At 42.8% G+C, this 25587-nt stretch overlaps 1 protein-coding gene across 6 annotated transcripts in view; it reads right to left on the reverse strand.

Moving 5' to 3' along the window:
* The window catches only part of FLI1 (Fli-1 proto-oncogene, ETS transcription factor), an 89374-nt gene that overhangs the window by 14651 nt on the left and 49136 nt on the right, over positions 1-25587 (reverse strand). For all 6 annotated transcript variants that reach the window (XM_037409687.1, XM_037409686.1, XM_037409689.1 and 3 more), the window contains 4 exons: positions 24465-24676; positions 15675-15829; positions 12124-12327; positions 5415-5483 (listed from right to left, as the gene is read on the reverse strand). In XM_037409687.1, the coding sequence (XP_037265584.1) occupies positions 5415-5483; positions 12124-12327; positions 15675-15829; positions 24465-24676 (640 nt within the window). The remainder of the gene's footprint in view (positions 1-5414; positions 5484-12123; positions 12328-15674; positions 15830-24464; positions 24677-25587) is intronic.

Here is a 25587-nt window from a genome sequence, read left to right on the forward strand (position 1 = left end):
GGAAAACAATTAAAAAAAAAAGAAAGAAAAAAAGAAAAATCCAAGAGCGCTAGCTACTGTCTCTTCTGAAATCATAAATCCCTGGTTTTGGCCACACAGTTGAAATAAAAGAAGGACCAAAAAAACCCTCCCCTTTTTCTGCTGCGGAGCTAAAAATGGGATGTTTCATCACCAGGCACACAAATATCATCGACAAATGTTTTAGCATGTACAGACAATTAAGAGGGCATAAAGCTGCAACTGCTTTTCCTCTGACAGGACTATGACTGGAGGGTTTACAACCTTTGCTGGGAACAAGAGGCCTTACTGACACCCTCAAAAGAAGACTTTACTGAAACTGGTCAATACTTTTCACACAACAACCTTTTAGACCTGGAAAATGGCCTTTTCAAGAGAAGAATTTTATACGGGAATTTGAGATTATTTTCCTGTGGGAATCGTGCTTATGCAACCATGCTGCCTGTGGTCTCTTCGCACCTCTCTCTCCAGTCCCCCAAAACATTTGGACCTGTTGCCCGGAATTGTCACTGAATGTGGCGAGTGGGAGAGATGAGTTTTAAAGAGTTCCTACCAATTTAAAGGAAACTGCTGGGGAAAGAGTAGAGAGACTGCGGCCCTGACAGCGAGAAAAGCAGCTGCAAGGGCTCACATTTTGTTAGGTACCAGGGACGCTGTGTGAGAGAGTTCTTATTAATGCTCCAACATCAGTAAACTCTTCCTTAGGGGCTCACAATGCACAGGGGTACAAGACCGCTGGAAACCACACTGTGTGAGTTTCAGAGCTCACTGATTTGTTTGTGTTCTTAAATTTGCCAACGACCTAACAAAACATACAAACAAACACACCTTATACCCAAACATCCTTATTGTTCACACAAACACTTCAATAATGCAAATACAAACATGGGATAGCCACAGACGACCTCCTTCAATTTGTCTCCTACATCCATATTCACGTATTCACATACCAATTTCTTCCCTCTGAAAGTGCAGGTAGAAGAGCAGTTTTTCCTATGTTCTGCTTGAATTGAGGTTGGATTTTGGACTTTGGGCTAGTGCTGGTTTACTGCTATTCTATGGTAACTGTTTTGCCTTAGGCTGAGCCTGACGTATGCAGAAGACAGTGCTGGAGGATAGAGACCCATGCTGAATCCAGCTTTTTAATCAAAATCATACATAACCTGAAAGCTGGAGACAAATTGCCACACAAAATCATTCCACTGAATTCTCACGCATGATGCGTGGGTGTAGCCCTTATCACCCGAGCCTCCCTTCACCCCACTCTGCCACCTCCACTGCACAGATACCCACTTCACTGTGTATCAGCACATGCCACAAAGCAGCACATATACCACACCAGACACTCCTACGTGCCTGTTTAGACACATGTGATTTCACACATGAACACGTCATGATTCTGCCTCTTCAGAAATTGCCAGCACTGCCCTGCTTGGGTTCAAATCCTGCACAGCATTTAGGCTGGTGTATGAAACACACGACTTATGCAGACCCCAACATACTTAAAAGCCAGCAAAGGCTTTAAAAATGTGTTGGATTGAGGCCAGAATGCTCACAACCATCCGGGACACAACCCTTCGGCCTCCTAAATGATGTTGTATGTGAATATACTTTCCATTTCCCTATGGAAACCTACTTAAATGACACCATTCTGAAGGCAAGCAATTTACAATCCCCATGGACTTTGGCAGATAATGTGGTCTCAGATTCTTCTCCCATGTCTCCAGTACCTACAGTAGGTCAGTCATTGCTCCAGTCACGGAAAATGAAACAGCCCATCTCTCCGGTGGAGTGCTGGGAGTGGGACACAAATCTTTCCATTCAGCAATGAGAGCAACCTCGTTTCATTTTCCAGAAAAGTGTTCTCTAGCCAAAAAATACTGGTGATTTTCATTAAAGCAATTTATTTCTCAAAGGCAGCTGAAGACAATTTGTACCAATGACGCTAAATACCATAGTTTTGAGTGTTTATGAGGCTGAAAAGCAAAGAAGCTCAGGCAACAAGAGTCCTTTGAACACAACAAGGTTTCTACCTATCTGTTCTAAGAACAAAACGCATGTGCTGTGTGCACCAGCTGTGCAAGTTTACAGTTTCTGTTTCTGCTATGAAAGCAGTTTAACTCTCCTAAAGCAGGGCTACAGGTTCTTGTGCATGCAGAGCTGGCATTGCAGAAGTGAGAGGGCAGAAAATAGAAGGGAAAAAGGGAGTAAAGTCTGCAGCTGCAACCAGCCAAGGCTGACAGCTCCAGAGCCACGGCATGAAACCCTGTCCTGTGACAGCAGCGCTGCCCTTGCCAGCATGGGCCACAGGTCAAGTGGTGCCCCATGCTCCTGGCTGACACCATCCTTGCTGCGGCTACACAGCTACGTCCGTGACCAGTTTGGGGGAGAGTAGAGCTGTTTGCTGTATCTGAAGCATCTGCATCTGTCCTGTTGCAGCTGTACCTTTTTGTGCCATGTAGGTTCTTTTTTCCAGTATGTGGGTGTAATATGTTGTATAAAGCACAGTGTAAGCGTACGCAAAGAGCATGCATTTCTCCTTGGAATTTGCACAAGCAGGTTATTTGCATTAGCTATGTGATCTTAGAGAACACGCAAGAAAACTTACAGGAGGAGTGAAGAAAACAGTATTTTTTTCCTATCTCTGACATTTATTGTACTATCTGATCACCTCATCCTGCTATTGAATCCTCAGAGGAAGGTGGTTAGAAGAATTTGTTTGTCTGGTTTTATTCACAGACAGAGAGAATTGTTTGCAGGACTAGTAGATTCAAGATGTAATAACATAAAGAAAAATGTTTCATCTTTTGAGAAGTTAAGAAGACAGGAAAATACTTATTAATAAATCATTATTTTCATTCTGAAATTCCTTTTCCAAAAGAATATCATCATCTTGATGCCAGCCCATTAAAAAAACTTAAAAGGAAGCAAGGAAAATCTTGTTGCCTAAAACAGACTAGACCGAGGCCGAGGAATTCCAAGTCCAGTTCTATATTAATCATGAGTTTCTTTTGTGATATTGGACAAGACACTTTCCTCTGCTCCCCCAGTTCCTTATCTGTCAGCCTGTCATGTCCACATGTCTCTTATCCCATCATCTTACCTCACAAATAATATTTGGAGCAAGAATCAGTTACAGTAGTTTGAAGTGGGTTGGTGTATCCTAGAACAGTATTTGGGCATCACATGAATGCAGAGGAAATTCAGGCATTGTAGGAAGAAATGGGAGAGGAATAGATGGGATTTCAACATTTCTATGCTAGTTCTTAATTTTTATTTGACTGTCCCTGGGGTGTGTTTAGTCCTTTATTGACACATGATGAAAGTACCATGTAAAGTTACAAACGCCTAGCTGACAGAAATCAAATGCAAACTTCTCTCAGCTGCACTAAAGAAACACACTTGAGGGCAGTAAAAATGGAGGGGGAGGAACATTTTTTTCCCTCAGATTTCTTTCTGCCTGAGTGACTCTAGGCCCAACTTGAAAAGATAAAGGGTATAAAACATTCAGAGGAGTGTAATTTTACACAAAGCATTTCTCTTTAATAAAAAAATCACGGCTTTCCTCCCTTTATTTTTAGCAACCACCTGGCCTGAGACAGAAAGAGCACAGTCTTGGATGTCCATGTGTGTTTACAGGGGAAACTGTGGAGAAACACGTGCATGTGTGTCTGTTTTATTCAAATAGGAGCAAGCCTAGCTTTTATTAATTTTAAATAGATGAGCGTTAGCGTCAAAGTAGTCAGCCACAGAAAAAACTGAGTGGCTTTGTCTCTGTAATGTACCGTGTTTTATCAACTAATGCCTGTCTCATAAAGAGAGAACAGCATGCCAGGGAGCAGACAGCTCAAGTGGATAGTTATATGCCAGACAAAAGGAGCTGCTGTAAAAACCAGCACTGATATTGTGTCCTGGGTCCAGGACAGATGTTGGAGGTGAAATGCAGCACGGTGCAACGAGAAAGAAGCGCTGGCTCTAAGAGCAGTGCTAGTCAATGAAGCAGCCAGGCACACCATGCAGGAGCTTGTTAAATGTGGGGTCTCAGCCTGCTGTAGCCTTTCAGTGAAATGGGGGGGGGGGGGGGGGGGGTGTTTGTCTCTCTCCAGCTGCTTAAATAGAATACTTTCTGCCTTTGCCTGCTATTCTTTGAAATGCAAACTTGGGGCTCATCAGTGAAGCCATGTCCTCCTGAAAAGCATAGAGATGTTTATATATGAGGTGAGGAAACTGTCTCAGCACGAGAGCAGACTGCTTCTAGGTGGGTTATCTCATATAGCAGGCATAAGATTTCACACTTTTCCCAGAACCTTTTCAGACAGAGGAGCTGAACATAGTTCAGTGAGCGAAACTGGTGTTCCTGCAGTTACACAAAGGGAAAAGAAGACCAAACCCAAGGATCCTAGGTCTACACAGTAGGTTACAGAGCACAGGACCGGATTTTCAGTCTTTAACACCCTGTTTGGCCTTTAGCAGTTCAACCACCCAACTGTGACTTACTGCCTTATGTAGGCAAGGAATGTGCACCATACTCATCACACCAACTCTCATAATTTTAACATGACTGAGAATATAATTTTTCATTAAGAATAGGGAAAAGGAACGGGACTGTAGCTGCAGAGAAAAACCTGAAAAACTTAAACAACTCAAAAGCCTGAAGGAGCCTCAAGTGTGCTATTAGCTTCTAAACTTCAAGGTTTCTAAGCTCTATCTACATGATCAGAATTTCAAATAGATTAAAAATTTGGGGCTATTTGAAAAAGAAATCAAAATGTTCAAAAAGTGTCAAAAAGATACACTTGGTCTTCTTTGCTGGTTGAAACTAGCTGACAGATTCACGAATAGTTGTGGAAGACCTGAGTGGCCTTTATGGAATAATGGAATTTATTGTGAGAAAATTTTATCCTTTCAACTATGAACTCACTCAGGGAAAAATAGTGTCTCAGTCCTTGCTATATATCTGAGATTTCAAACTGTGTAACAGAAAGAACAGAAAACATACCACCGTCAGCTCCTGAAAACGGCAGATACACATTTTATCCCTGGCAGTGTCCAAGGCCAGGCGGGATGGGGCTTTTAGCAACCTGGTCTAGTGGAAGATGTCCCTGCCCATGGCAGGGGGGTTGGAAGTAGATGATCTTTAAGGTCTCTTCCAACCCAAACCATTCTATGACTGATATTATGATTATGCCACACTGTTGGCTGGACAAGTGGAGATGTGATTTTCAGCATGGACAGGGCTGCAAATTGTGAATTATTCTATTTTAACCATGTTGTGCATGCATAGCAGATCAGAACATTTTCACTCCAAGGATATTATATCAAAGGTCTAGTTTTAACCCAATCAAAAACATTGTGAGAGCACAGGAAGCCATGACATTTATATGCAAAAGACTGACCTTCTTTGGTGGCAAGACGTGAGGAAGATTCTGTGTGGGGTGGAGTATTGTAGACCAGCAGTGAGCTACCTATAATGAAAAGAAAAGGAGTTATTGCAGTTTGAATGTGCTCTGCCAGTGGAGAACCACGCAGACGGGTAGAAAATGCTATCACTAGGATCTACAGACCAAATTTTTCAGACAATTAGGTACACATTTTCTATGATGGATATGAAATTATTTTAAAAGCTTGGAAACGGTGTGTCACATGTGCTACTGTTTCTCCACTTGCAAACCAAAATAAGGACATTTGCCTCCTTCACTGAGCACCTGGATGTCCTCTGTTGAAAACTGACAGAAAAGGTGAGGTTTAGTACATCAACCTGATATAAAAGGGTGAGTTTATAAATAGCGCATTTATACAGGTACAACATCTACCCCAGCAGAGCCTCTAGAAATTAATATGGCACGGATTGCATTACAGGATAAGGAAGAAGCTTTTCTCTCTTTAGCTGTGATAGAGAAATTTCCTGTGTGAGGAACATACAGTAGAAGTGACATGAATTGCACTGTCAGGATCTGAACATTTTTAGAGTGTCACATGCTTAGAATTGGGCCAACAGCTGCAAAAATCTCACTGTATTCCAGCGTCTCCCATGCTTTGTGGAATTTGAAAGTAGCTTTCTTGGTTCCAAGCGGCCTTTCCAACCAGCCCCTCTTGAAACAAAACTATTCAAGAGGAGCACAAAAAAAAAAACCATGGGGAGGGTCTTTGCTTTGTACAGCCTGTGGTGGAAATGTCCCTTTCTAAGCTTTCATTCTCCTGCAAACTCTCCTGGAAATGGAGGAAGAGGCCCTGTGAGCTCCTGGAAGCCAGCATGTAATACACATTTCATGGTTGTCTAGTTATATATGTTTACCCTACATAATCTTCTAGGCTTACCTTTCCTACAGCTCTTTGAAAAAAGTTTCTACTGCATCAGGTGGTGACATTCTTAACAAGGCAGAGGGTCCTTCTTTGTAGGGACTGATGAAGTGAACTGGAGCAGGGCACCAATCTTGCCATGGATGGGTACGGATAAGAAGTGCTTTACAGACAATTTCTGCTCTTCATATCTACACAGCCCTCTGTTCAGTGAGATTCTGTCCCCTTTAAGGTATTTGGTCCTAAGCAACACATAGCAAACAGTATAGATTTCTGTATATGCTGTGCTGCCCCTGAGCATCCCCAGATCCTTTGGCAGGGCTAAGAATACCTGTTTTGTGGGTACTATAATACTAACTGATTAGGATCTTGTGACTAAGCCACGAAGTCTCCACATTCCTCTAATCCACATGATCCCAAATAACACTGACCTCACTTGCCCCTCAGTAGTATTCACACTATGTCTCACTTTCCTGTGAGAGCTGAGGATTAGGCAGTTCACTGCCAGAAGTAATAGCCATTGCAGGTGCTGGATCTTATTGGCCTTGTGTTCCTATGGATTTCTTTTCTTTCCCAAATGCAAACAAAGCCAAAGACATGCACAAGCCAGCATGTACACAGAAGCAGAAGGTGTTGGAAAACAAAGACTGCTTATGGGGAGTGGAGGATGGATGCTACCAGAAGCTGCAAGAGGGGATGTTTCGAAAGACTGGGATGGATAACATGGTAAACCAGGAGGTAAAGAGTGCAAAGGGATCCCAAGGGTACCTTGACTGCGAAAGCTGCAGAGAGCTAAAGTGATTGGCTTAAATTTTTAGAGAGATTGACTAGTCTTTTGCTGCTGCTGGAGAAATTGCAACTGCTTTGTCCACCTAACTCACATTTTCATCAGATGGTTTCTAGCTTTCACATTTCTTTCCTGAATATCTGTGGGGAAACTCTTGTCCATCACTTTCTCCTTTTCAGGTTATTTGAAGTAGATCCTGAGTGCAACACCCAGCCTAGCTTGCCCCTGCCAGACAGGGAAGTGCTGGGGAATTTAGAAACACAGTTTTCGATGACTAAATAGGCTGCAAATGCCTGGTTGCACTGACTGGCTGAGGAGGTGGGGGTGGGGTGATGAATAGCACTGAACAAGCCTGTATGATCAACCTATAGCTACTTTACACTAAAAAATGCAGCCCAAGCCACTGGAAAGGGACGGCGCCTCCCCCAGTTTAATTGCTAAAAGTTCTCACCTTTGCCCGACAGTCTGAGGTTTCTGGTGGGAACGCCACAGAAAAGGAAATGTGTTTCCTATTAAGGGGTTTCAATGAAGGAGGAAAAGAGAGAAAGGCAGAGACACAGATCAGGACAGAGAGAAGCAAACAGACAGACAGAGGCTTTCCCTCCCTTACTTATCCCTGGGCAAAACTTTGGCTGCAATGAATTTTTGTTGGGTTTTTTTTTTTTTTTATTCCCCCTACCTCTCACTGGGTCAGTGACACCTTGGATTAAATCAGCTCTTTCTGAAAACACTGCTATTATTAATAAAGTGTGGGCTGTTCCCCTATAATTAATAGTGAATCTGTTATCTTATGGTAGCCCCCACCTTTTCCTTTTTGCTTTTATTTCTCTTGTGTTAATTAAAGAGGAAGATGCAAAAGGACTGAAAAACAGGGCAGGAAAGTTCTTTCCCCCCATAAAGCCTTCCTTTTCACAAGGCAGCTCGTACTTTTGAGATGCAGGAACAATTTGGTTTCACGATCTTGAAGGCTGTTTAACCTGGAAATCTTTTTAATTTTCACCTTCTGAAGGCCATGTGGCCTTCCCTCCACATGTCCTGGTAAAATCAGCTTCTGCTGCATTTAGCAGTATAGTTTTGTTTGGCATGAATATATGGCTTGAAACCACAAAGCAGTTTTCTGCTTCTGCTTCTAGCCACAGTCTCATTCTTTCCTCTTCAGGCTTTTTTCGTTAGTACACACCACACACAACCGACCCCCCATCACTAGAGAGAAAAAGGACAGGAGGTGACAGTTCAGGCTTCTTTTGATGTTCATCCCAAACATAGCATGAAAACATTCAGATCTCCCTTTCCACTGCCCACTGGCTGACTGGGGAAGATTCGCCAGGCAGCCTGTGTTTGAAAAAAGATACTGGCACAGCAGTCAGGCAGTCTGGAGTCCAAAGGTGCAGCGGGATGAACAAAAAGAAGAAAAAGCCAAGGCATGGCTTCACAATTTTGGAGAGGAAACTGGAAGAAATACTTAAAGAAAGATGGTTGTCTGGGGGAGGATGGACAGTAAGTTCCCTGAAAAAAACTACTGGGGGGTATTTTGAGAGACTCCAAAGGACAGAGTGTGCTGCAGAACTGTGTTCTGCAAGTCTGAAATCTCCAAAAGGTCAGAGATGTCTGAATTCCTGACTGCCTCAATAGGTTATGGAACCAGGAAACAACTGCACGATTCTGATCCAGACCTACGTTTTCCCTGAAGACTAAAGGTGCTGTGATATGAGTTTGGTTTAGTCTCAAATATAATAAATAGCTCACCTAAACCTTCTATTGCCAAAACTAAGTTTGAGCTTCTGTTGAGGTCTTGCAGATGTTATTGGTTTATTTTTTCAATCTGGACTCAGATGTGCAAAATAACATACTTCATAGGCAGTTTTAAGAATGTTTTCACCCTGATCAGGAGTGTAAAACATTGAAAACCATCTGAGAAGCTAATTTTCGCGGGATCCCCTTCCCTGGCTAGCAAACAGGCTCAGAAAGTTCAGATCAGCTTCATTGCTTGGAAAACAAACACCGAAGCTGAAGATTCACTATTCATCACATATCCAGCTTAACATCCTGAGAGGATGAACACCTTTCAAGAGGGAGACTGGGCAGATGTAATCTAGTCTATAGATCTGCAATTCCGCAAAGTTCTCCTGTGTTTTGCTGCCATCACGTCTTCCCCACCCTAAGCAGGAGCAGAGCTGGTTGTCTCTGAAACAAACAACCTTACAAAAGGGGAAAATTCATGAAAAAAGACCATCTCCCTATGGCACTGAGCTCAGAGGCTCGGCACTAAACATCCGCTGGAAATCAGTCTGGAAAAACAATAAGCTCCTTTCGAAGGCGTTACTCCGTGAGGGAGTTAACCAGCAATCCAGAAACCAGACTGTCATTAGGCAGTGCTAGGAACAGCTGCGTGGAAAGGAATGCTCTTCAGAGGCTGCCCGACCTCCACTCAGACAGGAGCTTGCTTTAATAAGGACAGCACTCGCATGACGTCTTAGAACAGCCCACGGGGCTGAACAGAGAGAAATTTATAATCATAAAAGCTGGGGATGGACCAGGATTGAATTCTCCTTTCATATGCATCCATGTAAAACCAGAGTAAGTAATCTGTCTGAATGCAGCAAAGTTGCTTGGGTTTTGCACTGGCTTAATAGCATAGAAATCATTGTAGACATTCCCCTGGCTGAGTATTATATTTTTATGATTATTATTCAGCATGCATTGCAGCAGCCCTTAAATGTTGCAACTGCATTAGGACTCCATCATGCTAGGTCTTGAGAGACACGGGACACAATCCCTGTTCCACAGATTTGCTATCTCAACTGACAAGACCAACAAGAAGGCAGGATTACTAGCTCTATTTTACAGAAAGTAAAACTGAAGCCCAGAGGACCCGAGGCAAAGGTTTATTCCTCCTAATTTCAGGCATTTAAAAGCAATGTGTGAATTAGGGGGCTACTATTCTGAATTTCAACGTGCCCTGTTTCTTCTTTCCTATAAATGGAGACCAGTGTGACCAGACTTCTAATTTAGGGACTTCAGGCATGTAAAGGTGGGTGGGATCAATCAGGAATTTGCTTCTGAACAAATGGACAGCAGCAAACGGTAAAGGTGGCAATTGAATCCAGGTCTTCAGACATGCCACGAGAGCAAGAACGCAATTCCTCTGATACTCCCTTTGAACACCCCGAGTAATGGGACACCTAACACTCGAGACTATCACCGGAGAGGTTGTCTGGAGCTAAAGAAACAGAAAAATTCAACTCTTCTGCCAACCTTTCCAAATTCAGCCTGGTTGTTTGATTCAAAAAACATACAAGTCCTTCATCTCTTTCTGTCAATTCTCAAGTCTTATCAATAAGACAATTCAAGTGTCTCACTTGAGTATTTATCTTGTGGGAATTTAAAAACATTTCCGGTTACAAAGCGTCTGATTTACCCAGCCAAAGTCAGCAGGTTTGGTCAAAGCAGCACTGGCTTCACAAAACTGCCTTACGATTTCCCATAAAAGTGTGTAATTCTGTATGCAAACCTTCGTTAGAAAGTTAGTTTGCGTCTGCAATAAGCTTGCAGTGCTCTGTGAACCAGCAGCTCTTTGCTGATGAAACAGGATGAAGTTGGCAAATTATTTTGGATGGGAAATTATTTTATTGTGAAGTCACAAGGGACAAAAACTGTTCAAATCCAACAATTCGGTTATTTGTTGTGAATCATTTCCTTGGCTTGACTTCTCAAAAAAAATAAAAAATAAATAAAGGTGGGGTTTAGAGAGGCACCCATCTGTGATCTAAGTCATCCCACTATAATCTGTGAAACTCCCACTGATTTTAGCAGAGGCAGGGAGAGACCAGCGCTGAACAGCTTTGAAGAAACACCCCAAATAAATGCTGTCTCGCTGCTTTATTGCACTGGCCAGTACACTGATGGAAAGCTGCCTTTACATCACAACTTGATTTCCCAGTGGAGAAAATACACTTTTTTCTCTCTCTTTCTGCCCTCCCACCTGGCTTCATGGCACCTTCTCCTGATTTTTCGGTCCTCAAATAATTATACTCCTATAAAAAGCTGTTTCACTTGAAAATATATTGGAGCATGTGGGATTTAGCTCCAGTTCTCTGGTTTCATCATAATGCCATTATGGTTAAGTACACCCTTTTGAAGAAAGGAAATTCTTTTACCTCCACTTTATAGATGGGGAGGAGACATTCAGAAGCTACGGACATGTTCATTGTTGCACAGGAGGTCTTAGAAAGGTCTGAATCCGAGACTCCCAGCCTCAAGAGCGTGTGCTAACCATAAGGTGATCTCTCCTGTTTGGGCTGCTGTGCTTTTCCAGAAGTAGCTCAGAAGACTGCTCACAACTTCTGTCTCAGGGGCTTAATACAGCAAAAAGGAGTAGTGGGTCCACCACATACTCTAGTGTGGGACAGACAGTAGCAACAAAGAGGTTCAGCAAAACTTGTTCGTTGAGTACTAGGTCACTTCCATGACACCTGCTTCAGCATGCTTGCATTTGGGGAATCACTGTTGTATTTTGTCCTCTTTCCAACAAATCTGGGCCTCCAGGGACATAGAAAATCTCCAGCTCTGGCCAGTTGTGGGTCCTGTTTTGAAGCAGTCTTTACCAGAAGCCTTAGGGGAAAGTGCGCAGCCCTCTGACTGCAAAGTTATGGAATAATTTGCCCATAACACATCAGTTAATGTTTGGTTTAATCTTCACAGCAAATTTATGTATTTTAATCATATAGCCACAGATGTTTTTATTATCGTTAAGAGTATCTAATCTTCCTAAGAGCCCTGCTCAGTTCTTCACCTCTCTGATAGCACCAGTAACTCCATCTAAGTCAAAATTAACTTTCCAACCCACTTTTTATTCCTCCCTTCTTTGTTTGTTCTCTCTGTTTGCCTTTCTCTGTTCTTTTTCCCTCACCCTTGCTATTATTTATTCTGCAAGAAGAGCCGTAGAAGTCAAATACTCACGGCAGCTTATCCTACCAGCAGATCGTGCTAAGGCTGGGGGGAGTCGGGGCAATACTTACTTTCCCTGAGGTAACTGAGGTGAGACAACAGAACTTCTGTGTTGTAGAGGGAGGTGGTTCGGAGGAAGTCGTCCTTGTTCATTTTGCAGAGCTCCTTGCCATCCATATTCTGGAAGATGGTGGTGTCAATCTCCATTAATCCATACTCCTTTATGGCCCATTCCAGCCACTGGCGCACATGTTCCTGGGTCCACAGGGTGGGATCTGACAGGAGAGTACAAAGGAAGGTAACACTATACTCAAGCCTCTAGAACTCACTGTAGCCCAGCCAAAGCATTAAGCATTGTTTCCAGAACCAAATGTATTTAACTTTACTGATCCCAATGCATTTTGCCAAGATGAACAAGGATTGTGCTATAACAAGACTCAAGGCGCATAAACTGATCACACCGACCCTCTGGCAAGGTGAATCCTCTGGACTGTCTCACACCTGCCTGAACCTTATACCTGTGCTTGGGAACAATATTAGTGACATTTGACGGTAACTTTTCTCTCTCTGGAAAAAAGCTTCTAAAAGCAAACTCATCCCTTAGAAAGGGTATGCTTGTCACAGCTTTGGTTCTGCAACGCTATATAATTACATCAGTGCTGTATAAGTCACACCATCCTTCGCAAGTGCATTACAAAGTCCCAACAGATGGCATTTTAAAGTCTGAGGATGGCGGTATTTATGGTCAGCAAAGGGACTCTGAAAAAAAAAATTATTGCTTAAACAGAACAGCTTGCAATGCATCTCTGAGTCACATTTGTTCACCCCGCTGACAAGAATACAATTCTACCTCCGCTAGCCCTGTAAAACCAACACAGCTATTGGAGGGCAATGTGGATTTTATACTGTCTCATGCATCATTATCGACTGTCAGCAAAGCTCCAGCTGTGGAATCTTTATTACTAGCTATGACGTAAGAGAGAGATTGAACCCGGCTGGAGCTTCAGACCCCATGGTGATGGTTTGCTGCATCAGTAGTTAAAAAAAGAAATCATCCTTTGAGTTTTGAAAAGAGCATTAGATCAGAAAGACCCAGCAAGAATTTGTGCCATGATACCATTTTACAGAGTCATTTTCAGCACATATCTGCATTTTCAGATGTTTCCTGTGCTTCTTCTCCCCATGTATCCCATTTCAAAATTTAAGCTGCAAATTCATGTTCCATTGCAGCTGGAGAGGATTGCAATGTCAAGCTTAAACTTTGGAGATGTTTAATCTGTCCATCACAGCTGGTACATTCCTCTAAGATAAACCTCAGACACCTCAGGTCCCGAGGCAGCTGAGAAAATGGATCAGAAGCATGTAGCCATCTCACAGCTGGTAGGATGTGCTTTGGGGAGGGACAAGAAATGCCTTCACCACACATTTCACAAGACAATATGTTGGCTCAGGACTGTAAACTCTGTGTACTTGGCTGCAGGGGTACCTTGACACAAAAGGTCAGGTAGTGGCTATGCCTGGTGCATTCTTGGGCACCGGAGTTCTAGAATAACAACATGAAACGGAGAAGTAAGACCAGGGAATACTGAAATTATAACCATGACATTTCCTCATTGAATTTCTAGTAAAACTGGGTTGCTTAAAGCTGAATTCTAAACATGGAACTTACAGCCCCATACTTCTGCGAGTCTGCTTTGGGAAAGCAAGATGGATTTCCTTTATGTTTTGGCAATGGCTAATTTAAATTCTGCTTTCTAAGCACTGGCAAAAAACTGCAAATTTTACAATGCAAGTATTCAAGAGAGGCTTTTTTTTTTTAATTGAAAGAGTTATTTGTCTTGAGATTTGAAAAAAAAACCCAACATTTAGATGGCATATTGAATTTGTGGTCTCCTTTAAACAAACACTTTTGAATTCTTTTGAATTTCAGATATTCATTCAGCCTATTTATCACTGCAAAAGACATTGAACGGTCTCTGAAAAACTGCCTTCTTAAAACATGGCTTAGAGTTCATTATTATTACTATTGCAAGTCTAATGTGACATTATTCTTGCCTATCTTCACCCTAATGCGCTATAAATCTTTACTCTGGATTATATTAAAATTTCCAAATGCCTTTCTTGGATGAATTGGGCCTCATATCCTGCAGCCAGAGATCTGGGATGATGTTCATTATTGTCTTCCAAAGTCTGGTAAATCACTGCTATTTCACAAGTATCTCAAGGTTTTGATTTGTGGCTGCTCATGAAGGGGGGGAAAAGTCCTTTATTCACTTCCCTTCAAAGAGGAGATTTTAAACCTTCTCTTCCACTGAGGGCACTAAAAGTAATTCCCCCTATTTCAACAATGCCAAACTTTAGCCCACCCTTGATCTTTTTAAATATGTATAAATACCATGGTGAAGAGCAGGATAAATGTTCACTCTCTGGTATCTTTAACAATATAATAATTAGTTGGTATCAACTAGCACCTTTCTAGGCAATGTTGATCCTGAAAACATATCTGATGCTGTCACCAATTAGGTTAGCAGGTCTCTCGAAGCAGATCCTAACAAGGGCTTAAATGGTACTTTGAGATTTGCTGTCAATCTTTTATTGGCTTCCCTTCACTACATTCGGTTCAAGCTTTTCCTTTTCATCCTAAATGGCAAACAAATGCTTGGAAATTGTCATCTGTTCGTGGTCAAGCCATGATCAGAAAACAGAGCTGAATTCCACGAGTACATTTCTTTCTGCCAACAGTTCATCTGCTTGAATCAGCTACAATCCTCGGTGAAACCCTCACAACACTGCACCAGGCTGCACCCCTTGAAATCAGTGGAAGTTTCAGTATGTGAACTGGGAATGGATTTGGCTCATGATATCTCTCTTGCTGGGAAGTTCCTGGGCTAGCCAGTTTATATCTATGGTCTTTGCAGGGAAAAGAGTCCCTCTCGTTCCAGGTTCAGACTTCACCAGTTGCCTGCCACAGCAGCTCTCATGTTTGACTATCCAAATACATCTAACGCATCCTGCCAATTTCAGACAGCAGATGTGGATATCGAATACAAACAGAAAACTGGACAGGAATGTTTCTGTGTAACAATTTTTGGAAGGATAATGTAGTTCCTGCAGAACCTTATTTTTCTGGTTTTCTACTTCTAACAGAAAAATGAAAACAAAATAGCTCATTTTGAATCACTATGACATGAAAGTACATCTGGATCCTGCAGAGCATCATGGGAGTTATAATTTGGGTCCACTTCATGCTTATTCTTGCCTATGAACTGTGCTCTTTGATCATACCATGCATGTCCCAGGAAGCACTGCAGATTCTCCTCTAACATATGACAGGAGAGGGATGTGGTTCAACACACCAAAACAACACTTCATTCCAGGGGAAAAAAATAATAATAAAAAAGAAGCAGCGCTAATTATCCACTTCTTATTCTGATTCAAGATAGAACATATACTGGGACACGGGAAATTCCACTAGCAGAAAGTCTGATATTTTCTTTACTTTTTACATGGTTTGTAAGAAAGAGAATTCGTCAGCGAGCGGATAAACAGGACTTATCTGTTCAGCTGGATATTTAAGACGATGCAAGGAAATATGGCACAAAGAGTTTGACAGTGGTGGTACCTGCTGGGACAATGACCCTCCTCTCATTGGTGGTCATGTTGGGAGGAGGCCCGTTCTTCTCATCCATGTAGGTGCTGTAACTCATTGGGTTGGACTCTGTCCCTGCTCCGACGAGTTTGCTGCATTTGTTCACACTACAGTCTACGGGGGACTCCCTGAAATGCGAAATGAAACAGATGACTTGTGATTAGTATGCACCTTTCATCCCTGCTGTAGCAGAAGGAGGTTTGGGTTACAGAAATGGCAAGTATCCCGAAGGCAAAAAGTTAAGGGGAGTTTCTTTACATATGGGAGCAACCATTCGTGGCCTGTCACATGAATGTCATCAGGTGACCTATGAATCACAGGTCTCATGGAGGGGATCTCTGATAATTAAACCAGTTGGAGGAAAGAAAGTTGGAGGTGCAAAGAATGACTTCCAGACAAAGGCAATGGTAGCTGTGAGGTTGCACTCAGTACCTTTGAAATACCAAAATTCACGAACCAGAAAGCACCCATCACATAGGTCTATCGGTTACACACACCCCTCCTCCTTCATCCTTTATTGCTCAGCTGCATTTTAACAACCCTTCAGATACAGCTTGGTGCTCCTAGGAGCCCTTGTTGGACTGTTTCACTCTTGCATTGTGTTAAAAACAACGCTGCACACCGTCTTTCTCTTACAGCAGAGTCTGTCAGTTGACAGAAAGGCTGTACTCACCACCTCATGACCTAAGGCATTTCTGCAGGGCTAATCAGAAATACAGATAGACACCCACCCCCCCACCCCCCTTGATTTCATTAACAAAGAACACAAAATACTCATGCCAAAATGACAGGATAGTCCCAGGAGAATACTACAATATTAGCATCCTATCTAAAGAGCCTTATTTATACAGGGCTGAATGTATCTTGTCTGTTCTTAGCAGTGAAACAGTCCAAGGCTTGTCTGCTACTTGGATAGGAAATCTAGAAATCTGAGGTGGCTTAGACATGAGTCAAGAACTTCAGACCACAGAAACAGTGTGTGAAAAGGCTCTGGCCCCAGTTTTACTTCTGAGGTGATGGAGTGATGAGGAGGGAACATTTAGCAACTCAGGTGGCACTGTGCTAAGGCCTGGACTACATGCAGACCCTTGGCAAGCAATAGGCTTTCTCTGTCCTGTTCTGGGAGAATTATGAGCCTCCAAACCACAGATAGGGAGCACAGATTTTGTTTTTCTCCAGCTGCAGTAGTAACTCGTGCTTTTAGCTCTAGAGGTCACTTAAAATACCAGCCCACAGGCTGCCACATGCACACAGCACATCTCAGCTCCGAAGAATGTGCCAAGGAAGGGCAGGGTTATCGCCCTAACCTGTACAAGGGTGCATTAGTATGCAATCGCTATGCAAAGTGAGCACAGAGGCCATATCCAGCGCAGTTTAGTCTACTGCTTTAATCATACAGCTGTCCTTCTTCTCTGCCAGAAGCAAAGTGGCCTGGGAGGAAACCGTTCACTGAAGGGTAAGAGCTATGACAGTGCACCAAATCCCACCCTCCGAGTTCAGCTGGCAAGACTTCCAAGATTGGACACTAAACAAATTTGTTTCTTAATCTGAAGGGGGGGCGGGGAGAAATTACTGAAATTCAGTTATCATGGCTGGGAGATAAATGCTCCACTGAGATATTCTAAGGCAGATGGTAATTTTTTCCTCATGTCTTACTGAGGGAATGTTGCTTGAAAATGGAAATAAGATGTATAACTTACACATGTTCGAATTTAAGGTTTTACTATTTCGCCTACTGTTTTTCCAGGCAGGGAACCAAAATCCGCCTTCAGAGAGGCAAACTGCTGAAGGTTTAATGTCCCCGTGGCAGTCAGAGGAGAGTCTGAGCAACTGCAGGGACACCAGGGTTTTCACAGGGAATGTGATCATTTCTAACTTTCTGTTGAAATACTCTGTGTCAGGTGTTAAATGCTACCTGTACTGGCAGAGAAAAAGCCCTGAAGCAGCACAAAGGATCTTATTCTTTCCCAAGGTACACGCTGTCCTGAGAAGACTCAATGAAACAGCGAAAGCATCCGTACTTCAGGGTGTCAGAGGCTGTTCAGCTTAGGGTTCACCGTCCCTGGGAGGTGACCACCTCCTTGCCTGGAGACCAGCTGCTGACTTTAAATGGTGTGGGCAGCCCAGCTGGTGGGGCAGACCCGAACACACACATCCCCATGTACGGACTCCCACCTGCCTTTGGGATGAAGTTCTCCCTCCTTCGGACACAACAGTCAAATTTTCTTTGCTTTCCCTGCAGCACATCCCAGGCGCCAGCAGTGCCAGCACAACTACCTGCTACCTAAGGTCCTTCTAGGGGGTTCGCTCTCACCCCCTTGCTCTGTAGTTAAATTTCCCTGGAAAATAACCCCTGCAGTTGAGATATGCACTATTCATGACAAAATAGCTACACATACATAATACTCATACAGAACTATAGGATATATCCAGACTCTGAGATAAAAAACATCTTCTAAAAAAGCTGATCTGCCTAGGAGTATACATGCTTTCTACTGGCATGAAATGACTCGCGTGAAATGACTCACATGAAATGACCACAGGGTCCTTGGCTCTCTCTATTCTCCCTGCTAAGCATCATGCACATTCACATGACCAATACAGCGAAGTAACAAAAATAACACCAGTGTTGTAAGATATCTCCTCGGTGGTTTTGTGATGATCTTCCACTTTACAGACTCTTGGTTTGGCAGTTGGGACCCTGCCTATCCTCTACCTTGCTCTGTATGTCTCAGCAGCCAAAACCAACCAAGTATCAGAGACAGATCTGAAAAGAAGTTTAAGGGACTGAGGCGTCCTTACCAACCACTGATCTACCATGGTGGGAAGAGAAGCCACCCATTAATCCTGCAGGACATTAAATGTGCTCCGTGTACCTGACAGGGTTGTGTCCGTGTGGCTGTATAGATGCCTCCCTACCCTCTCAGAAAGTTTTCAGGATGGTTGATCCAGAGCTAACCTCAGTGGAAATCTGATAGCAGAAGGACAGGCGTAACTGGGAATAGCATCACCAAAGCTTAACTGGGCAGGAGACCAAACTGTCTTTAAGAAAAATACCATGAAATCTTCAGTGATGGCAAGTGGGAAGATCCTTATTGTTTGTGTCCTCTGTAACCCAGCCTTTCCTACCAGATCCAAATGGAGCCTTTTATTGGGAAATAAGGCAGCACTACCAGACTGAATCATCTTTGCAGCTCCTGGACACCCATTACTGTACTGCCCCAACCTAAGATGAGGGATTTAACAGTAACCCAGCAAAGGTAGGTGTAGCAGTGGGCAACACAAAGAAGAATTCAGTGTGGGGAACAACAACAGTATCAAATGAGAAAAGGGAGCTGCGAGCCATGAATAGTGTATTCATTGAATATAGCTCCTTTCCTAGTTCATGCATTACCCACAAGCAGACTTAGATTTATATAAAGAATTCCTCATTATTTGAAATGGTTTGTGCAAGGGGATTTCAGATGCCAGATTAATCCTTGACTTTTCACAGAGACTTCAGACTTTCAAGTGGTTATACACGCTGGACTTGCTCATGTTCTGGGCAGAAAACGTTGTAGATCTACTAAGGTAAATGGATATAGGCTGCTTTCACAAGATCTCTTAAGTACATTCACTGTGGCAGTGACAGAGTCCAAGGAATATGAAGCAGTACTCATTTCCACTGCCCGTCCACAGACTTTTCATTCCAGCAGCTCCAGTAGCAGTCTTTGGGGATGCCAAGAGCTTGGTGTTTTGGGAAAGTTTATGCTAGACCAGCCAAAATGGACAAGCAGCTAGCCTGGCATTGACTAATAAATCCTCTGTACAGCTTCAGCCGGTGTTCCAGATACCTGAAAATAAAATAATTACTGTTCCAGGGCCTCTATCTAGGAATCACCTTTGGCTTTCATTCGAAAGAGCAAAATAAGGGATTTCAGTGATTTCTGTACCTGACTGAGCTGCGGTCAGTGGGATATTTCCTCCTTCTTTCTATCCCTTTCTTCCCATCCTTTCATTCCTCCTCTCTTCCCATCTTTTTTTCTGTTTAGATTTGCCACTTTTTGGTGTAAGTCCCCATTTGCTCATCTTAGCTTTAATCTTTACACTTGAAATTAGATTTTGTTGTTGTTGTTGTTGTTCAGTGAAGGAAGTAAGAACAGAGATACTGTGATGCTGCTTGTGGTTCCCTTTTACAAGCAGGGAACAAAGCTATCAAGGCAGAATCGCAGCTCCTCATCTTTAACCCTGCCTCACACTGCTCCAAGGAATGCCTTTTACACACTGAAAAAGACTATAACTCTGCCAGAAAGAAGGGACAGCTGTAGAAAGGCAAAGACTTACAGGTTACAAAACTCAAGCTGCTTGAGGAAAGCACAGAGGGGCTCATAGGGTCTCAAAGAATCATGTTTATCAGATACAGGTAAATGCAAACAGTAGGTAATTACACAGTCTGCTGCTCTGGCTGGGGACTGGAGCAACACAGTGAATCCCACTAGAGGGCTCACACGCCACTTAAAGGGGATTTTTATTCTTCTAGGCATCACACATAGTCCTTTTGTTTTATTTTGAGAAAATTATTGTGGCATTAAAATGTTCTGAGATCCCTGAACCTTAGCATTATTTTAATATTCTGAAGCAAGAGAAGGTCTCCAAAACGTTTTCAAAGCACTGACTTAGCTGGACAAAATTCATAACTTCAGTTGGAATTACGCACTGAAGTTTGCCCTCACCCACGCCCACATCCAGCATATTAGAATATTCTTTCACATTTGAAGAGCATACAAATTTTGTAGCATCTTTTTAACATTCGCTCTCAGAGTTTAGCTACAAATGCAGATTTGTAGTAGCTCAGTAAATGCAGTCAAAATTTGGAACACCTATTTTTTGGTTCACTCTGCATTTGGAATTTATGTAGAATATAAGAAAAATCTATTCCTAAAATGGACTTTAAATTGGGTTAAACTTTAACCAGTGTTTATTTAAATAATCCTCCTCTCCTCTATTCATTGGAATTTAAGATGTGAAAGATTTTTTTGTTTGTTTTTTAAAAACATAAATGATTGTATTTACATCACAAAAGCATCTAAGGGTCCCAACAGAAATCCCGGTCTAGTATGTTGGGAACTGTATAAGCACACTGCAGGAGACAGGTCTTTCCCTGAATTGACTATAAACAAAATAAGGAAAAGACACAAACTCAGCAAAGAACAAAGTTTGCAAGCCACGCTTCTAGTTTCCAAATGGATGCAAAGGGAGATAAACAATATGCAGAACATCTTGCAGTAAACCCACAGAAAAGCTGGACTTGTATTTTTTGTGTGCAACAGATCAACAAAGACAAGACCATTTCCCTTTCCCAGTGCCTAATGGAGTGTAAGAAGCATAAGAATTTTAATTTTTCTGTGCTGGATTTTAAATGCCTTGTGTTTGGACACTGATCACTGTGCAACATGAATGTAATGCTGGGGTTTGTTCTGAGCAAGCAGCCGCCTGTGAAGGCAAGGACAGATTTTGAGGCCATATACTGCATCCAGGTCTGATAATACTAGAAACTTCCACAAAATTTCTACTTCTGAATCTTGCAATAATACAGAAGTCCCATCTCCTCCCCTAAAAGATAGATCCCTGCCGCTGCCTGAACATCTGTACATAGTTAACATGCAGGTATCTGGGGAATTCTTTCCACTTTGGGAGTAAACCAGGAAAACCTGACATGGGTTATACAGCTGGTCAGGGTTTCCATGTTGGCTGGCACTTGGAGGGATGGCTCTGCAAAACAAGCTTGGAGAGGTTCCTCAAAGCCCCCTTCTCCCACCCTGCTGAGGACCAAACCAACTCATCACGCTATACATCACAGCTGTCAGACCTGCTGCTGGTTGCTAAGAAAAAGAAGAAAAGCTGGACACTTTCTCTTAGCGACACCCACCTCCCTCCACTGTCAGGTGTCCTCTAGCTTTATCACTCCCTAGAGTACATAAACCACTCTCTCAACAAGCAGAAAACACTACACTTCAAGTACAGGTGAAACACAGAATAAAGGCTGCTCCCTCTAATGAGGCAGCTGGAACCCGGTAAGAGAGTGTGCTTGAAAAACAAGAGGGAGAAGGAGAGGCAGAGAGGGAGGGAGGGGGAACAGGGTTTGTTATTCAGTCTGCAGTTCAAGTTAATTTGTATTGAGATTGGTGTTTGCTGCTCAGATGTTGTGTCAGTTTTGCCAGGCAGCTGATGGGCAGAGGAACAAGCAACTGGAGTGGCCCAACCCATAACAATGAGCAGTGATGGACATGCAGGGGAAGGGCGACTTCTCAGCCATGAATAGGAGTAAGTCAGATGAATGTCCTCGTTTCTTGGGTGGATTGGAGCTCTTGTGCTAACAAGTTAGCAAAAGGAAAGGCTGGAAGCTATTTCAGTGCTTAGTTCTGACATTCAAAACAGGTTTTCCTGTTTTTCTAATAGGTTGGGAAGTTTTGCCCCTCTTTTAGAGAGACTGAGGACACTTAGTTTCTGCCTAAGAATCTCGTAGTCTTGAGCAAGCCCATAAAGAAGTATTTCCTTTTTGCCCAGAATAAACACACCTCTGGAGGGCCTTTCTCCATGGGTATCAGAGCACTTATAATTGTTAATAAATCAGTTTGTCAAAACAGTATTATTTCCCTTTTTCTTCTGAGTGGATGAGGAAACTGTAACACAAAGATCACAATGGAAAGACAGCCCAACATATTTCATTCCCAAGTACACGCGATACACATGCAATGAGGGTGTTATGTAGGCTTTTGGACATACAAGTACAGAATTCTGCACATCCACATGTGCAGAAACTACAGAACATGTGCCTACAGGATCTGAAAAGCACAAATACATGCTACCTGTGGTAGTTCAGCAGATATGACAGGACTACTTGTTCCCTTGGACGTCCAAAACTTGCTAGAGAGAGAAAGACAAAGAGCTTAACGGGAGGAAGCACTCTCTGTGTGTTGGTCTGACAACAGGGGTTTGAGCAACAGAAGCAATGCTACAGAGGGCTTCCTCACATGATAGTGGGAGCGTGTTGCCTCTGCCATTGGCGAGGCTGACCTTGCCACCTCGGTTCTTGCGACTGATTCACCTCTCTGCGGGATGGGGAGGTCAGACCTGCACAGCCCCATGCACAAGCCTCACTCATTTGGTCAGGATCCCACTCTGCATTGCCCTCTTGAAGATTTTAGAGGTAATTTAAGAAGACCAGCCTTGGTAGCCAAAGGTAGTCCTAGTGATAATCAACAAAACCCAACCCACTGGTACTTTCAAGATCCATCCTTTTGCCTGTGTCATCCAGGGATGGTGTTTTTCAGGAAATAACTAATTTTCCCTGTTTCAGCCTCAATTCTGAGATTGGAAACACTAGTGCAAAAATCCGTGTAGTTCTTATAAAGTCCAGAAATGATACTAAGGAACAACCAGGGCAAGATCAAATTCAGTCTAAAAATGATCACCATCAAAGACCAACTGACGCAAAGACTTTTATCTTATAGTAAAATCAGCATCTACTCTATACTTACGAGGAAAAAAACATGCTGCTGTTTGAAGTCTTTAACACCATCTTCTCACTATAGAAGTTTGAAAGTGCAAGGCTGCTTTCTGTTTCAAACTCTACTCTTTACTATATTCTCAGAAACCAGAAAAATAGGCTGTTACAGAAGCCCTAAGCTAACCCTACAGGAGAAAATCCCTTGATTGTTTAACTGGCCTGTGTTAACATTGTACCAATGTTAGAGATGTTTGTGAGTTTGAAAAGAAAACCAAATTTAAAATTAATATGAACTCTAAAACTTACTGCTAAAAAGTAAAATAGTTTTGCTTTATTGTATATATTTAAAACTGGAAAAAAATTAAAATTGCTGCATCTGAAGATTTTGTCCAAGAAGGTGAATTTTTTGCCTAGGCTTTGGACTTATAGACATGTTTTCAAAGGCAACAGCCTCAGCTGGGATAATAAAATGTTTTCAGGTCTTTGAATTTGTCATTGAACAGGGAAATGATTCATCTCCCCCAGCTCTAACTACAATGAAGGGGGGCAGACCTCCTGCCTCTTCAGATAAAAGCTGTAGAGGATACATCATGACCAGTGTCCATTTGATGGTTAATATCGCTGCTCAAATATACTCCTGAACTCTCTTTCTTACCAGTGCTCGCACTTATTCACACAGAAGATGTGGGCATACGCCTTTTGTTTTGTTTCATAAACTGCCATAAAGGACCTCAGTTTCCTTTTTCCTTTCTCCATCAAGTAGCTCTCCAGTTTCATATGGTTGTTACTGCCCTAGTGCAGCATGAACCTGGTTGCAGATGCAGTAAGAAGTGCCCTCCAGTGAAGCCCACACAGCCCATTAACGCAGCTTTCACTGGCTTCACTCTGGGGCACTGTTATAAACATCAACTACTACTATATGTCTGAGTCCATCTTCAAGAGCCCCTTGAACCATGGCACATTTGTGGGGTGCTGAACCAAGTGATGAAATGTGCGATTTACAACAGTGTTTGCAGCATGAACTCTGTCCTGGCAGTCTCACGTCCCAGTCTGTACAGCGTTCATGGAGACTGGTAGAGATGCATACTGCAGAACTGCAAGAGCAAGATCCTCAGGCCAGTAAAAAATGGGTGACAGCAGAGCTCTAGGGGGAGCAGGATATGGTCCTACACAAAAAGTGGAGTTTGTTGAGATGCAGGACAAAAGCATGAATGGACAGTACGTGCTTTGCTTTTATTTAAGATTCCGTAGATGTGGAAAGAATCTTTCCTTACCTTGATCCATTCATGTGGTCATATTCCCTTTTTACATTGACCCGGACGGGCTGATTAATCCACTCCTGCTGGGGAGGCAAAGGGTTGATTTTGTGCGGCTGGCCATAGTCAGGGTTCCCTGAGGCTGTCATATCTGCCTTGGGGAGGTGAGTGGCAGCGCCGTACGTAGAGTCAAAGAGGGACTGGTCGTCGCTCACCACCGACAGAGCCTCCTGGGGAGAAAAAAACACAAGTGCTCAGAGTCATGACTAAACTAGCAACTCCACTCTTATTCTCTCTTTGAGCTGGTGAGCACCTGCAAGGGCCCCACAGCTGCCCAGCACTGTCTGCCATCTGCCAGGATTGCAGATTGAATCAGATTCTTTGGGGTCCATTAACCCATATGCAAAACCAGTGGGTTGCTTTGCTAGCTGCTGCATCGCTCTGGGTGGGGCAAGAGTTAAGGTTAACTTGACTTCTGCAAACAGTAAAGTGGCTGCTGGGTGCTGTGTTCTCCTTGCTTGCTGTGAGCAGCTTCATCTGCAATTTCATATAGTTACCTGCCCACCTGCCTGCACTTGCTGGTCCAAAACCAGCCAAAGAGATATGTGGTATATAATATTTCTGGAGTGTCATTTGAAGGTCTATACATCTTCGTTCAAAGGGGTTTGTGTGGTGTTTATATTTTGAGGTTACTAGTGAAGGAGAAGCAGTTAGTATGGGTCAGAGTTATGGGTGTTAGTGGTGGGATGAAAAATGCATTACTTTACACTTCTTGTTTATTTTGTGGGAAGTGTAGGACTGGTGAGTTACCAAACTGTGCATTTCTAGAAATGCTTAAAAACAGGAAATTGTTATCCTTTTTTTTTTCCTGTTGAAACTCCAAATGTTGACAAAAAGTTGTGACTATCGATTTCCTTGCGTTGATGCACTTGAGTTTTTTAAATGAAGCATGCCAGGCTCATAAAGGCCTTGGCACAGCCCTGCCTTATTCAAAGTGCATCTGACAAGGTCTGCATGTTCTCTGTGGAGCTAAGTTAACCGCACATAACACAGCTGCCATTATGGCTGGCAAGCCAGAAACTGAACGAGGAACCTCCCAAACTAAAAGCACACACTACTTTAATGTGAGTCAATAGAGCAG

Source organism: Falco rusticolus, chromosome 16 (assembly GCF_015220075.1).
Source record: "Falco rusticolus isolate bFalRus1 chromosome 16, bFalRus1.pri, whole genome shotgun sequence".
In the NCBI taxonomy this organism is placed as follows: domain Eukaryota; kingdom Metazoa; phylum Chordata; class Aves; order Falconiformes; family Falconidae; genus Falco; species Falco rusticolus.